Genomic DNA, 16,425 nt, shown 5'->3' on the forward strand with positions numbered 1-16,425 from the left:
TGTGATGGTTCCTTGGACCCAAATGTCTACTAAATCACAAATGAAATTTGCATTGTTATATTGCCAATAGAAGAAATATTTTTTAGCATAACGGCTTTTATTAGTGTATTGTACTTTTAAAACATTTTTATAGTTTTCAACTGTAGTCAGAAAGTACCTTGAAGTTTCAGGTTCCCAATGAAAAAAAATTGGATATCCCCAATGCATCTATTGGTATAAATAATGCTGTCATCTTCTTGTATATCAGGGGGCCTCTTGGACCCTTCATGCACCAGAACTTCGATATTATTGCTACCACTGCATCTCATATCACTAAGCCCATGATTAAAGCACCTTTCCATCGTTTTTTTATTGTAGGGCTGGAATGGTGTTACTAATCTAAGTTTCCTACAACTATTCTTATACTCATACTTATCAGCTGCCATCTTCAATTTTTTTACCTGCGCCGTTCCAGTCTTCAATAGTTTATGACCTGCCGGATCGCTTCATTGCTTGACAGGCAATCCGGAAGGGACAACTCAATGAAGGTCTATGAGAGTCAAAACAAGGCTTGTGACTGTCACCTCTGACTTTAGGTCAGTCAGAAGTTGCGGTCACAAGATGGCAGTGCGGGACTGGAGCAGCATAAAGAGGAGCTGGAGATGGCAGCTGCTGAGAATAATACTAGGGATTGGGACCTTACATTAGTAGCACTACATCAACGTTGAAGTGACAAAAAAAACTCTCGAGTGGTGCTTTAAGAATTAATTCTTCCAAAATAAACATTTTCTTCTATAACAGCTAAAGCCAATTTTTTATTAGATGTCTATCTTTTGTAGGTGTATCTGGAATTGAAAGGAGCTTTTATAATCTTTCTATTTTACAATCTACTCATCATAATTGTATTCATGTATAAACGACTGAATACATACAAAACAAATAATTGTGTATTATTGTCGGTCTTATATTTCCTCACAGAAAAAGAGAATGAACTTGCTGCAATGAAGGATAAACTGCAAAATGCGGATGACAAAAATCAGAATTTGGTCAGAGCCCTCAATGACACATTCGGAAAGCTAGCTGCTATACCCAGTGGTATGAAAATGAGAATAACTACAATTCTGCTTAGATTAATAACAGAAAATGTAATTCTTAGTGCATTAGGGTCACGATGATAGTGAAGTATTGTTATGTCTAATAGCTGAAGAAAATATGGTGTAGGTACGGTGATGCTGAAGGTGTGTGCAATGGACCTAAAGCCTTACGAGATTCTGCAAGGCATATGTATCTAAATCCCATAAGCATCTTGCCCCAATATACCAATACCTCCTTAAGAAAAAAAATATATATGAAAATCTGAACAATGAAATTAAAGTTGTGCCAGATCAAGAAAATATCCTAAGGATCAAATTCAGCATTTTAATGTCAGTGGAAAATGTCAGTGAATTGTATAATGAAATAAAAATTTCTCAATTCACATGAGGATACTCTTAAACATTCAATTGGCCAGATATTCTCTTGTATCCATTCTCCAGTCTTTGCCTGACACATATTTGTCTGTAATAGATACAATAGTGAAGATTCAGAGCGCAAAAGACAAAGCCAAGCAAGCAAATGATACTGCCAACGATGTTCTTGCACGCATCAAAGATCTTAATCTGAATCTCCTGGGGTTGAAACAGAACTACAGTGCGCTGAAAGAACACGTAGCTAAAACCAATGCTGTTGTAAAAGTCGAAAATGGTAAGTCAAGAATATGTCAATTCCTTATTCATGTTCATGCTGTAAAGTGTTTTTTTAAGATATGTTTTATTGAATGCCAGAAAACGCAAAGACAAAGAGATTCTAATATTGTGATTCATATGGATGCAAATTATTATTATTATTATGCATTTATATAGCGCCATTTATTCCATGGCGCTTTACATGTGAAAAGGGGAAATATAGACAAGTATAATAAACGTGAAAGACAAGGGACACACAAGTACATAAGGAGAGGGGACCCTGCCCGCGAGGGCTCACAGTCTACAAATAACAGATGCTAAAGTATTCCTGAGGCAATATGTTTTGAAAGTGAATGATACAACACTACTGTATATGCAACAAATATGTGAATGTGAGGTCCAATGATGGGAGCAGAGCATTTATTGATATGGAAAATGTGGATTTCAGCAGGATTAGACATGCCATAGATTTAGAAATTATTGTGCCTAATTAGCCAAGTAGCTAGTCTATAGAAAACAGTGAGAGACTTGATTTTTTTTCTTAACCCAGTGTACTCTAATGCCCAGAAAATTGTTATGAGACTGGAGCTAAAAATTGACAATTCTATAAAAATCATATTCCTCTACTCAAAAAACTTAAATCTAAAAAGAAAACTTTTTGAAATCCTGAATTCCGCCATTGAAGCAGCTGTATAAGATTTATAAAATGTGGTTGCTTCTCTCCAGAGACAGCACAACTCTTGCACCTGGCCCCTGTTTGTATGGCAGCTTATTCCCATTCAATAAAACGCAACTGAACTGTGATATCAGAACGAGCCAATAGATTAGACACAGTTTCTGGACAAAATTAGTTGTATTTTCTCTAATTCTCAACAATCTCTGTAATACTAATAAGCAACTGTAACTGTAATAAGTGAACGCGAACTTAAAAGTTTGGGTTTGTATTGGACAGTTACAGTCCAGTGCTAAACTCCGAACATGGATTTTTTTTAATGAATTCTATATTTGTTTTATACCAGTTATATTGAAATTAATATTTTATGATATGAACATTACTTCAATTTGGTTTCCAGACATCAACAAGTTCATTTACCAAGAAATGATCATTGTTATTACTCATGAACAGCATCAGCTTTCCCCTTACTACTGCTTCATTGATGAGATTTATGTTAAAGTTATGTAAATTGACCTTGACTAAAGTAAAAAAAGGACTTTTTCTTTTCATTTTCTTAATGCAGTACACAGAACCCTACATAATACGTTCCACTCAAGCTTAGAGGATAAGTTAGGATCCAAAAATATTACTGTAACAGAGCATAATAGATTTTTAAATAATATGTTTCACACCAAATTAATATCTAAATTGCAAATCATATTCATATCTTATAATAAAGTTTTTTTGCTGTTTCAATTGCTTTATCAGGAGTTATTACTAGAGTTGAGCGATACCGTCCGATACTTCAAAGTATCGTATCGGATGGTATCGGCCGATCTTTAAAACAGTATCGGTATCGCCGATTCCGATACCGGAAGTCCCATTCAAGTCTATGGGACTTCCGGTATCGGAATAAGAAAAACCCTTTCCTGCCCTTGTACAGCCTCTCTGGGGTCTGTACGGGCCTTTCGGGGGGCTGTGCCGGCCTGCCAGGGGGTCTGTGCAGGCTCCGGTGGTCTGTGCCGGCCTGCCGGTGGTCTGTGCAGGCTCCGGGGGGCTGTGCCGGCCTGCCGGGGGGCTGTGCCGGCCTGCCGGGGGGCTGTGCAGGCTCCGGGGGGCTGTGCCGGCCTGCCGGGGGGCTGTGCAGGCTCCGGGGGGCTGTGCCGGCCTGCCGGGGGGCTGTGCCGGCCTGCCGGGGGGCTGTGCCGGCTCCGGGGGTCTGTGCAGGCATCGTCCGATGGGACTACAAGTCCCATCGGGCGATGCCTGCTACCATGACAGTGATTGACACATTAGCCAATGATGGGACAGTAGTAGTCCCATCATCCGGCTAATGTGTTAAATGTAAAAAAAAAAAAAAAAAAAAAATTACATGCTACATACATACAACATGCATACTACATACATGCTACATTCATACTACATACTACATACATGCTACATTCATACTACATGCAACATACATACTACATATATACTACATGCATGCTACATACATACTGCATACTACATGCTACATACATACTACATATATACTACATGCATGCTACATACATACTACATGCTACATACATACCACATACATACTACATATATACTACATGCATGCTACATACATACTACATATATACTACATGCATGCTACATACATACTACATGCTACATACATACCACATACATGCTACATATATACTACATGCATGCTACATACATACTACATATATACTACATGCATGCTACATACATACTGCATGCTACATGCATGCTACATACATACTACATACATACTACATGCTACATACATACCACATATATACTACATACATACAATACATTCATACAATACATACATAGACATACAGTACATATAACATAGAGTAACATACTTACCAATACTTGTCACATTGTTCCCCGAAGCCATTGTCGTCTACGGAATAAATATTAACATAACAAACCACAAAAATACTCACCCACGATCCGAAGCAGTCCACGAGTGTGTCCCACGACGATCTTGGGTAGAGAACTGCAGCATCAGCTGTTGCTGCCGTTCTCTACGGGCTGCAGGAATCCAATGACGGAAGGTAGGTATCCTTCAGCACTGTATTCCTCCGCCACTTAAAAAAAAAAAAGTCCCTAGTCTCACTTTATGCCATTGCTGTGTGGGAAATTCCCACGCAGCAATGGCATAAAGTGAGACTAGGGACTTTTTTTTTTTAAGTGGCGGAGGAATACAGTGCGGAAGGATACCTACCTTCCGTCATTGGATTCCTGCAGCCCGTAGAGAACGGCAGCATCATCTGATGCTGCAGTTCTCTACCCAAGATCGTCGTGGGACACACTCGTGGACTGCTTCGGATCGTGGGTGAGTATTTTTGTGGTTTGTTATGTTAATATTTATTCCGGAAAGACAATGGCTTCGGGGAACAATGTGACAAGTATTGGTAAGTATGTTACTCTATGTTATATGTACTGTATGTCTATGTATGTATTGTATGAATGTATTGTATGTATGTAGTATATATGTGGTATGTATGTAGCATGTAGTATGTATGTAGTATGTATGTAGCATGCATGTAGCATGCAGTATGTATGTAGCATGCATGTAGTATATATGTAGTATGTATGTAGCATGCATGTAGTATATATGTAGCATGTATGTGGTATGTATGTAGCATGTAGTATGTATGTAGCATGCATGTAGTATGTATGTGGTATGTATGTAGCATGTAGTATATATGTAGCATGCATGTAGTATGTATGTAGTATGTATGTAGCATGCAGTATGTATGTAGTATGTATGTAGTATATATGTAGTATATATGTAGTATGTATGTAGCATGCATGTAGTATGTATGTAGCATGTATGTAGTATGTATGTAGTATATATGTAGTATGTATGTAGCATGTAGTATGTATGTAGTATTTTTTTTTATTTTTTTATTTTTTTTAACATTTAACACATTAGCTGGATGATGGGACTACTACTGTCCCATCATTGGCTAATGTGTCAATCACTGTCATGGTAGCAGGCATCGCCCGATGGGACTTGTAGTCCCATCGGACGATGCTTGCACAGACCCCCGGACATCAGCACAGCCCCCCGGCAGGCCGGCACAGCCCCCCGGCAGGCCGGTACAGACCCCCACAGGGTGCACAGACCACCGGCAGGCCGGCACAGCCCCCCGGCAGGCCGGTACAGACCCCGGGCAGTCCACACAGCCCCCCGGCAGGCCGGCACAGCCCCCCGGCAGGCCGGCACAGCCCCCCGGCAGGCCGGCAGAGACCCCCGGAAGGCCCGAAATGACGGCGCATCATGATGCGCACACACCGCGCATCATGATGACGTCAGGCCGTCAATCAACTGAACTTCCGATTCCGATGCCGAATTCCGATATTGAAAAAATATCGGAAGTCGGTATCGGAATTCCGATACAGCAAGTATCGGCCGATACCCGATACTTGCGGTATCGGAATGCTCAACACTAGTTATTACACTTTTAATTACTTGCTTTAAAGCTGTGAGTCTTGGTAGTCCAAGGAAACACATTCAGTGATGGAAATGGAAGTTAGACTCAAAATAGCTATTAGAAATCGAAAATAACCTGTTACCGTATAACTTGCTTTATTTTTGGTTTCTGCTTTGTGATATATAGCCATAAATTCATGTAATCATTTTTGATCATAAAGAAAAAATTTACAAGATACACTATTCATAGTGTTCGAATTATGGCATATGAAGGAGATGACAAGTAATATAACTGTTACAGGATATAGGTTTACTTAATACTTAGGAGGCTCACCTCCACATCCAGGTGCACCTGTTAAGTATTAAAGCAAACCGAAGGGTCTAATTCCACAAGACGCAAGAGATTCAGACATTGCTGCAAAATTCTTTTCTGTTCTTTATAAAGAAAAATATGCAAAAAAAAATTACAGTACTGGACTTCAGTGACTTTTGAGGTCCTCCATTCTCAGGAAACATACTATGTGTCATGATTCATTTTTGGATCTGTGGCAGATTTGGCTTTTCTTATTAAAACTTTTTTCCTTTCAGGCCATGTGGGGTTAATGTCAGTTTTCCCCCCCGGTGGCCTGCTGGTGTAATTACATTGCTGATGTCTGTGGTGACCACTCCCACCTTCCTTTAAAAGGTCACCTGATGCATCAGCTGACTGTTGGTGATACAGGTCCTTTTGGATACCAACCATGCTGAAGACAGGAGGTTGCTGGTGCAGTGGTGCTTAAGCTGAATGCTGTGATCTCTTGCCTTACTCTGCTGTGCGGTGCACTGCAGCAGAGAAAGCTAAGTGTTGTTTTTGTGTTTCCTATCCTCTGTGGTGTTTGTCTTACCTTACATTGTGCTGTCTTAGTGCAGCGGTGGGACCAGTGTCTTCACGTGCCAATTCCTACTTAAGGATAGGAGCAGGGCAAGTGAGGGTTTAGTTATCCTTCTCAGAGACGGGTTGAAAAAACCTGTATAGGGACGTTAGTAAGAGCAGGGGATATCCTCAGGTGAGTGCAGTGTCCATTTCCCCGTTCCCTATCACAGGGCCCACCATTGTTAAAGTTTCCCTGGTGTGTTTTTTGTTTTGGCATTTAGTGACCGACCAATTGGTGGGTCATGTCACAATGGGCCAGTCACTCTGTGACACTATGCTTTTATTTTAACACTACTCAAAGCAAGTATCTCTCTCTGACATCTCTCTTATACCAGAAGGTATGTACCAAGGCATTAACATTCAATGAAGTTATTGTATGAGAGTGACATCAGAGATACCTGGTTTGTATAGTGCTTAACCCCTTCATGAAGGAGCCCTTTTTTGTTTTTTGCTCCCCTTCTTCCCAAAGGCATAACTTTTTTATTTTTCCATTAATATGTTCAAGTGAGAGCTTAATTTTTGCAGGACAAGTTGTACTTTTGAACCTCACCATTGGTTTTACCATATCATGTACTCAAAAATGGGAAAGAAATTCCAAGTGCAATGAAACTTGTTTAGGATTGTTTTTTACCATGTTCATCAAATGCTAAAACTTACCTGCCATTATCATTTTCCAGGTCATTATGAGTTTTTAGACACCAAACATGTCTAGGTTCTTTTTTATTTAAGTGGTGAAAAAAAATCTAAAGTTTGTTAAAAAAAAAAAAAAAAGTTGTGTCATTTTCCAAGACCCGCACCATTTTATGTGATCTCGGATTGGGTGAGAGCTTATTTTTTGCGTGCTGAGCTGACGTTTTCACTGATATCTTTTTGGTGCAAATAAGATTTTTTGAATGTCCGATATTGCTTTTTAGTGCAATGTATCGGTGACCAATAAAATGTAATTCTGGGGTTTTTAATTTTTTTCTCGCTATGCCGTTTAGCGATTGGGTTAATTCTTTTTATAGCTTGATAGGATGAGGGATTCTGAATGTGGTGATACCAAATATGTGTATGTTTGATTTTTATTGTTTTTATTGTTTTATTTTGAATGGGGTGAAAGGGGGGTGATTTGATCTTTTAATTTTTTTTGTTTTTTTTAATATTTTTTAAATTTTTTTTTTTACTTTTAGCATGCTTCAATAATCTCCATCGGTAACTTGAAGCTGCCATAACCTGATAGCCACTGCTACATTCGAGCAATGATCAAATCACCTGTGTGTAACAGAATTGATGACTTGCTATGAGTGCAGTCCACCGGGCGGCGCTCAAAGTAATCCAGCATTGACAACCATAGAGGTCTGCAGGAGAACTCTGATTGTCATTCCAACCCATCAACCCATCAGTAACCCACGATCGTGTGACAGGGGTCACCGATGGGTAGATTTCCAGCTTGATTGCTCAAGAATTTGACAGAGGCAATTAACGGTCACTGATATTCTGCGGATACAAAGAGTATAAGCAGAGTGCAAAAATTGAATGCTAAACAGTGCAGGCAGAGCAGAGATAGAACCGGGATTCACAAGAGTAGATACTCGTTGCTCCAGCACCCTCCCTATGGCGGAGGGGCCAGAAATAGTAATCAGTGCGCTGCCATAGGTTAATTGATATTTTCAAAAAATGCACGCTGTCTCTTTAAGAGACCAGGGTAAGCATAGAATCATAGAATCATAGAATCATAGAATTGTAGAGTTGGAAGGGACCTCCTGGGCCATCTGGTCCAACCCCCTGCTCAAAGCAGGATTCGCTAAATCATCCCAGTCAGATGTCTGTCCAGCCTCTGTTTGAAGACTTCCATTGAAGGAGAACTCACCACTTCTCGTGGCAGCCTGTTCCACTCATTGATCACTCTAACTGTCAAAAAGTTTTTTCTAATATCTAATCTGTGTCTCCTCCCATTCAGTTTCATCCCATTGCTTCTAGTCTTTCCTTGTGCAAATGAGAATAAAGTTGATCCTTCTACAATGTGACAGCCCTTTAGATATTTGTAGACAGCTATTAAGTCTCCTCTCAGTCTTCTCTTTTGCAAACTAAACATTCCCAAATCCTGCAACCTTTCCTCATAAGACAGGGTTTGCAGACCGGTCACCATTCTGGTCGCTCTTTTCTGAACTTGCTCCAGTTTGTTGATGTCTTTTTTAAAATGTGGTGCCCAAAATTGGACACAATATTCCAGATGAGGTCTGACCAAAGAGGAGTAGAGGGAAATAATGACTTCACGTGATCTAGACTGTATGCTTCTGTTAATACATCCTAGAATTGCATTTGCCTTTTTTGCTGCTGCATCACACTGTTGACTCATATTCAGTCTGTGATCTATTAGTATACCCAAGTCTTTTTCACATGTGCTGTCACTTAGCCCTATTCCTCCCATTCTATATATGCTTTTTCCATTTTTATTGCCCAGATGTAGTACTTTGCATTTCTCCCTGTTAAAAACCATTCTGTTAGTTGCTGCCCACTTCTCCAGTTTATTTAAATCTTTTTGAATCCTCTCTCTCTCTTCTCTAGTATTAGCTATCCCTCCTAGCTTTGTGTCATCAGCAAATTTAATCAGTTTACCCTCAATTCCTTCATCTAAATCGTTGATAAAGATGTTGAACAATACAGGGCCCAGGACAGAGCCCTGTGGTACCCCACTTGAGACATTCTTCCAACTGGATGTGCAGCCATTTACGACCACTCTTTGGGTCCGATCACTAAGCCAGTTATGAATCCACCTAACAGTTGCCTTGTCCATTCCATACTTAATCATTTTTTCAATAAGGATTGTATGAGAGACTTTGTCAAATGCTTTGCTGAAGTCAAGATATACTATATCTACAGCATTTCCTTGATCCACCCAATCAGTGATACCGTCATAGAAGGAAATTAAGTTAGTCTGACATGACTTATTAGTTACAAACCCATGCTGACTCTGTTTAATCACTTCATTCTTATCCAGGTATTGACATACATGTTGTTTAATAATTTGTTCAAAGATCTTTCCTGGTATAGAAGTCAGACTCACCGGCCTATAGTTACCTGGGTCCACCTTCTTCCCCTTTTTGAAGATAGGAACAACATTTGCTCTTCTCCAGTCTTCTGGCACTTCTCCTGTTCTCCAAGAATTTTCAAAGATTATAGAGAGGGGTTCAAAAATTTCTTCTGCTATCTCCTTCAGTACTCTGGGGTGTAATTCATCTGGACCTGGAGACTTGAATTCATTTAGGCTAGCTAAGTGTTTCCTCACTATCTTTCTGTTTATAGATATCCTGGATTCTTCTATTCCCTTAATAGGACAGTGAATAACAGTTGATGTTACATTTCCTTTCTGAGAGAAAACAGATGCAAAATAGGAATTTAAAAGTTCAGCCTTCTCAACATCCTGTCTTACCATTTCATCATTTTCATCCTGTAAAAATCCTATAGCATCTTTGACTTTTCTTTTACTTTTGACATATCCCCAAAATCCTTTATTATTGCTTTTGACATCTCTTGCAAGCCTCAATTCATTTTCAGCTTTAGCTAATCTGATTTGTGCCCTGCAAGTTCTGCAGACAGCATTATATTCTTCTTTAGATATGCCTCCCTCTTTCCATTTTATAAAGATTTTTTTCTTCCTTTTTAGCATGTGCTTAAGTTCTGTGTTCATCCATCCTGGTTTCCTTAACTGCTTCCTATTCTTCCCTCTTTTCGGAATTGTTAACAACTGTGCTTTGAGAATTTCATTTTTCAAGATTTCCCATCCTTCCTGGACATTTTTGTCTTTAAGGATATCCAGCCATTGGATCCCTCCAATTCTCTTTCTGAATCCCTTAAAATCTGCCTTTCTGAAATCTAACCTTGACGTCTGAGTCTTCACAGGTCTTCCGCCTCTAGTTATCCAAAATTCTAAAATAGTATGGTCGCTACCTCCTAGGGTCCCAGCCACTTTTACCTCCTCAACCATTTCCTCCCTGTTTATAAGGATTAGATCCAAGGTAGCAGTTCCCCTCGTTTTCTCCCTTACCTTTTGGAAGATAAAGTTGTCAGCAAGAGAGGATAAGAATTTCCTTGACCTGTTAGTTTTGCCTGAGAGAGATTCCCAACAAATGTCTGGATAGTTGAAATCTCCCATGACAACTATGTCATATTTTTTGGAGAACTTGGCCATTTGATGCATAAAGAGTTCATCCATATCTTCAGCTTGCACAGGCGGCCTGTAGTAAATGCCTACAATGGTGTCCTTTCCATTGTTCTGTCCTTGTATTCTTACCCAAACAGTTTCCACAGAACTCCCAGTCTCTGAAGCTTCAATCTCTGTGCAGATATACGCGTTTCTAACATACAATGCGACACCCCCTCCTCGTTTATCAAGTCTGTTTCTTGCAAATAAGTTGTATCCTTCTAGTCTTGTATTCCAATCATGTGTATTGTCCCACCAAGTTTCAGTGATTCCAATGACATCATATTTCTTTTCCTGTGTTAGTAGTTCCAATTCTCCTTGTTTGTTGCCCATGCTTTGTGCATTAGTATAGAAACATTTTAGTTTGTGATTGGTTTCTCTTTCTCCAATATTTTTATTAATTAGATTCTTTCGTCTTTGTTCTTCCTTTCCACTTCTAATAGCAGAGTTCTCAATAGCATTTGTCAGGTGTATGGCTTTTTCTGGTCTTTTGCTTCCCTTCCCATGTTGTTCTAGTTTAAAGCTCTCCTTACAAGTGTAGCAAGGCGACTTCCAAATACATGCTTTCCAGTCTTCGTAAGGTGCACCCCATCTCTAGCAAGTAGTCCATCGTATAAGTAGTTCACTCCGTGATCCAGAAATCCAAATCGTTGCTGACGGCACCATCGACGTAGCCAGTTGTTCACCTGCAGAATCTTATTCCACCTCCTTGTTCCATGGCCATCCACTGGGAGGATGGAAGAGAAGACCACCTGCGCTCCCAGTTCTTTCACTTTCTTGCCTAAGTCTTCAAAGTCTCTGCAGATGGTTTCCAGGTCGTTTCTTGCAGTGTCATTTGTCCCCACATGTAGTAGCAGGAATGGGTAGTCATCTGTAGGTCTGAAGAGTCCTGATATCCTGTCAGACACATCTTTAATTTTTGCACCTGGAAGACAACACATTTCTCTTGAAGTTATATCCGGTCTGCAGATAGCGGCCTCTGTTCCTCTCAACAGGGAATCCCCCATGACCACCACTCTCCGTTTCTTCTTCACAACATTTTTCTTTCTCCATCCAGGAGGACTCTGAAGGCGTACAAGGTTGCTGCTTGTTGGCAAAGTCTTATCCTGATGTATTTCTTCATTGTTTTCCTGAGTGAGAGCCTGGTACTGGTTTCTGAGCAGTATGGGTGCTGACTGCCTCCTGATCCTCCTGCTTCTCTGGGTCACATGTCTCCATTCCTCTGTTTCTTCAGGTGCACTTCGAATTTCTTCTCTTTCTGTAACATGAAGAGATAATTCTGCTCTGTCCAAGAACTCTTCACCTTCCTTAATGATCTTCAACGTAGCTAACCTCTCTTCGAGATTTTGCAACTTTTCCTCCAACAGGGACACAAGCTTGCATTTGTGGCATGTGAAGTTTGGCTTTTCCACTGGTAAGTCTGTGAACATGTAGCAAGAAATGCAGCTCACCAAATGGCTCCTGGCCTCTTCCATCTTGAGATTTCTTAAAAACGATGAAGGATGAGCCCAAATTTGCGCGCCGATAGGCGCGTGGTTTTTCCGATTTCCTCTTTTCAGCTGCAACGGCCAAAACCCAGTGATCGTTGAGCTCGCGGAGACTCTTCACTTATCCCAGAAGGCACTGGGAATATGCAAATGATCTCCTCAAGACTCTTCCCCTGGTTTTCCGATTTCCTCTTTTCAGCTGCAACGGCCAAAACCCAGTGATCGTTGAGCTCGCGGAGACTCTTCACTTATCCCAGAAGGCACTGGGAATATGCAAATGATCTCCTCAAGACTCTTCCCCTGGTTTTCCGATTTCCTCTTTTCAGCTGCAACGGCCAAAACCCAGTGATCGTTGAGCTCGCGGAGACTCTTCACTTATCCCAGAAGGCACTGGGAATATGCAAATGATCTCCCTCCTCAAGACTCTTCCCCTGGTTTTCCGATTTCCTCTTTTCAGCTGCAACGGCCAAAACCCAGTGATCGTTGAGCTCGCGGAGACTCTTCACTTATCCCAGAAGGCACTGGGAATATGCAAATGATCTCCTCAAGACTCTTCCCCTGGTTTTCCGATTTCCTCTTTTCAGCTGCAACGGCCAAAACCCAGTGATCGTTGAGCTCGCGGAGACTCTTCACTTATCCCAGAAGGCACTGGGAATATGCAAATGATCTCCTCAAGACTCTTCCCCTGGTTTTCCGATTTCCTCTTTTCAGCTGCAACGGCCAAAACCCAGTGATCGTTGAGCTCGCGGAGACTCTTCACTTATCCCAGAAGGCACTGGGAATATGCAAATGATCTCCTCAAGACTCTTCCCCTTCCTAATCACGCTCCCTGGAGGCCTGCTGGCAGCGCACCAGGAAGTAGAGGAGAGAAGCAGCAGGACTCCAAGGGACAGACAGAGAGTGAGCATCCTGGCAGGGACCTCGAAGAGGTACAGGGGCAGCGTCGGGAGCAGGAGCAGGTGAGGGACCAGAACAGGAACCAGCACCAGTGCAGGAAATGAGTTCAGAACCAGGTGTAACACACATTGTGACCAACTAGTAGAGCACATACAAGGGACTCCCCGAAGCCTCAGTGACATCAGCAGGAGTCCCCGGCTGATCTGTGAATGAACTAATGACCGTGAGAAAAAAGTCAGAAACTTTCCCACGGTAATTAGTTCATCTACAGGCAGCCATTGAGGCTGCGCAGAGCAGAATCAATTCATTTTGTAGTAGATTACAGTGAGGCTGATCGCATTAGCACCAGTCCTCATTGTAAACTATTTAACCCCTTCTCATGGATTGCAGCATGGGACATGACTGAATGGCAGATAGGTAAAGATATTGGTGATTTTTTATGTTATTTTTGTTGCAGGTCATGGTTTTATTTTGGATTACCAGACTAAAAAAAATTTGTCAAAAACTTGGTGTATTTATTTCATTAAAAGACTTTTTAATTAATGTCTGTGTGGTTTTTAACCCTTTCTTAGTATAGGGTTAATAATGGATCGGTGTCTTATTGACACCTCTCCATTATTAATCGTCTTATTGTCACCTTACAATCGAATGGTGACATTAACCCTTTGTTATATTAACCTATTCACCAATGCTACAGGGCAATGGGAATAGAGAGGATAAGTGCCAGAATTGGCACATCTTATAGATGCGCCATTTCTGGGGTGTCTGGGGGTAGATTTTTGTAGTCAAGGGGGCCAAAAACAATGGTCCCTCTCATGGCTATTAAAATCTGCCCTCACTCACCTGCTTTACCTCTCTGGTTGACAAATTACAGCGGGAGCCCACACATTTTTTTACAATGAATTAACTCCTTAAATTAACACCTACACCTCCCAAATTTTGCACACAAACCCTCATCTAATTATTAGTCGGGACATATAAAAAAAAACATGAAATGAAATGGTTTACTGTATGTAAGCCATGTGTCATTTCATGTCGGGTTGGGGAATGATTTGACAGAAGCCGGCAATTGAATTAGTGGCTATTCTGCTATGAAGAACTCTGTGAAATATCAATATATAAAGATATATGTGTCTCAATGACATGTGTATATACTGTATATATATATATCTAATATATAAAGCTCAAAGTGTGTATGTATGTATGTGTGTGTATATATGTGTGTGTGTATGTCCGGGATAGGCATCTGCACCGTCGCAGATACAGCCACAAAATTTGGCACAGTCGCACGTCTGGACCCCGAGAGCGTCCTAAGCTATGTTGTGAGGCGAAACTTTAACCCCGCGTGTTCCAATTCACCAAACAATTTTGCCCCCATCTACATACTGGGGGAAAAGTGTGTGTGCGTCAAGCCCCGCCCCTCATTATGTTGTCATAATGCCCCTATTTGCATACTGGGGAAACAGTGTGCGCGTATCAATCCCTGCCCCTCATTATGATGTCACAATGGTTGCCATGGCGACGCTGATGTCATCATAGGTTGCAAGCCCTGCCGCCGCTCATTATAATTGTTGACTATGGGATGGAGGATGTGTGATGGGTATATGAGCACTGGACTATGGGATGGAGGATATGTATGACGGGTATATGGGCACGGGACTATGGGATGGCGGATATATATGTGGGCACAGGACTATGGGATGGAGGATGTGTGATGGGTATATGGGCACTTGACTATGGGATGGAGGATATGTTTGACGGGTATATGGGCACGGGACTATGGGATGGCGGATATGTATATGGGCACGGGACTATGGGATGGAGGATGTATGATGGGTATATGGGCACTGGACTATGGGATGGAGGATATGTATGACGGGTATATGGACACGGGACTATGAGATGGCGGATATGTATGATGGGTATATGGGCATGGGACTATGGGATAGAGGATATGTATGATGGGTATATGGGCATGGGACTATGAGATGAAGGATGTGTGATGGGTATATGGGCACTCGACTATGGGATGGCGAATATGTATGATGGGTATATGGGCATGGGACTATGGGATGGAGAATATGTATGATGGGTATATGGGCATGGGACTATGGGATGGAGGATGTGTGATGGGTATATGGGCACTGGACTATTGGATGGAGGATATGTATGACGGGTATATGGGCACGGGACTATGGGATGGAGGATGTGTGATGGGTATATGGGCACTGGACTATGGGATTGAGGATATGTATAACGGGTATATGGGCACAGGACTATGGGATGGCGGATATGTATGATGGGTATATGGGCACGGGATTATGGGATGGATGATATGTATGATGGGTATATGGGCACTCGACTATGGGATGGCGAATATGTATGATGGGTATATGGGCATGGGACTATGGGATGGAGGATGTGTGATGGGTATATGGGCATGGGACTATGGGATGGAGGATGTGTGATGGGTATATGGGCACTCGACTATGAGATGGAGGATGTGTATGATGGGTATATGGGCACTCGACTATGGGATGGAGGATGTGTGATAGGTATATGGGCACGGGACTATGGGATGGTGGATAATTATAATTTTTTATAACTAACCACAGTTAGTTACTATGCCCGGGCAGCGCTGGGCTCTTCAGCTAGTATATATATATGTGTATTCAATGTGTCTAGATCTATTCTTTCGTTTGGATTTCAAAACCTGTCTTTGGGCTCCATTATATGTCCGTTTTGCAAGCCTGCAAGAAAGAAACGGTAAACGGATGCCATACAGATTACATACGGATGCTTACATGAGAAAAATACGCGGCCACACCCTGACAACGGATGACATACGGAGCATTATTTAGGGACCATTCATGCGTATTACGGCCGTAACATGCGGTCCGTATTTCTCTATATTGTGTGTGACTCCAGCCTAATGCTCTGTCTATTACTCCTCATTGCTGGCGACGTATCCCCAAATCCTGGCCCTCCTCAACACATCCCTACACTCCTTTCTATTACCCTGCCACGATCCTCATACCCATTCATCCAGCCCCCACTCCCCCAACCCCCTTTCCTGGAGCCCTATGGAACGCATGCTCTGTCTGCAACAAGCTGTCGT

General features: G+C 41.6%; 1 protein-coding gene across 2 annotated transcripts in view; it reads left to right on the forward strand.

Moving 5' to 3' along the window:
• Positions 1-16,425, forward strand: part of LAMA2 (laminin subunit alpha 2) — a 1,313,887-nt gene that overhangs the window by 1,156,936 nt on the left and 140,526 nt on the right. For both annotated transcript variants that reach the window (XM_073575794.1, XM_073575795.1), the window contains exons 42-43: positions 958-1,074; positions 1,546-1,722. In XM_073575794.1, coding sequence (XP_073431895.1) covers positions 958-1,074; positions 1,546-1,722 — 294 coding nt within the window. The remainder of the gene's footprint in view (positions 1-957; positions 1,075-1,545; positions 1,723-16,425) is intronic.

This window comes from Dendrobates tinctorius, unplaced genomic scaffold, assembly GCF_039654945.1.
Source record: "Dendrobates tinctorius isolate UK_male_01 unplaced genomic scaffold, ASM3965494v1 ptg000046l, whole genome shotgun sequence".
Lineage (NCBI taxonomy): Eukaryota > Metazoa > Chordata > Amphibia > Anura > Dendrobatidae > Dendrobates > Dendrobates tinctorius.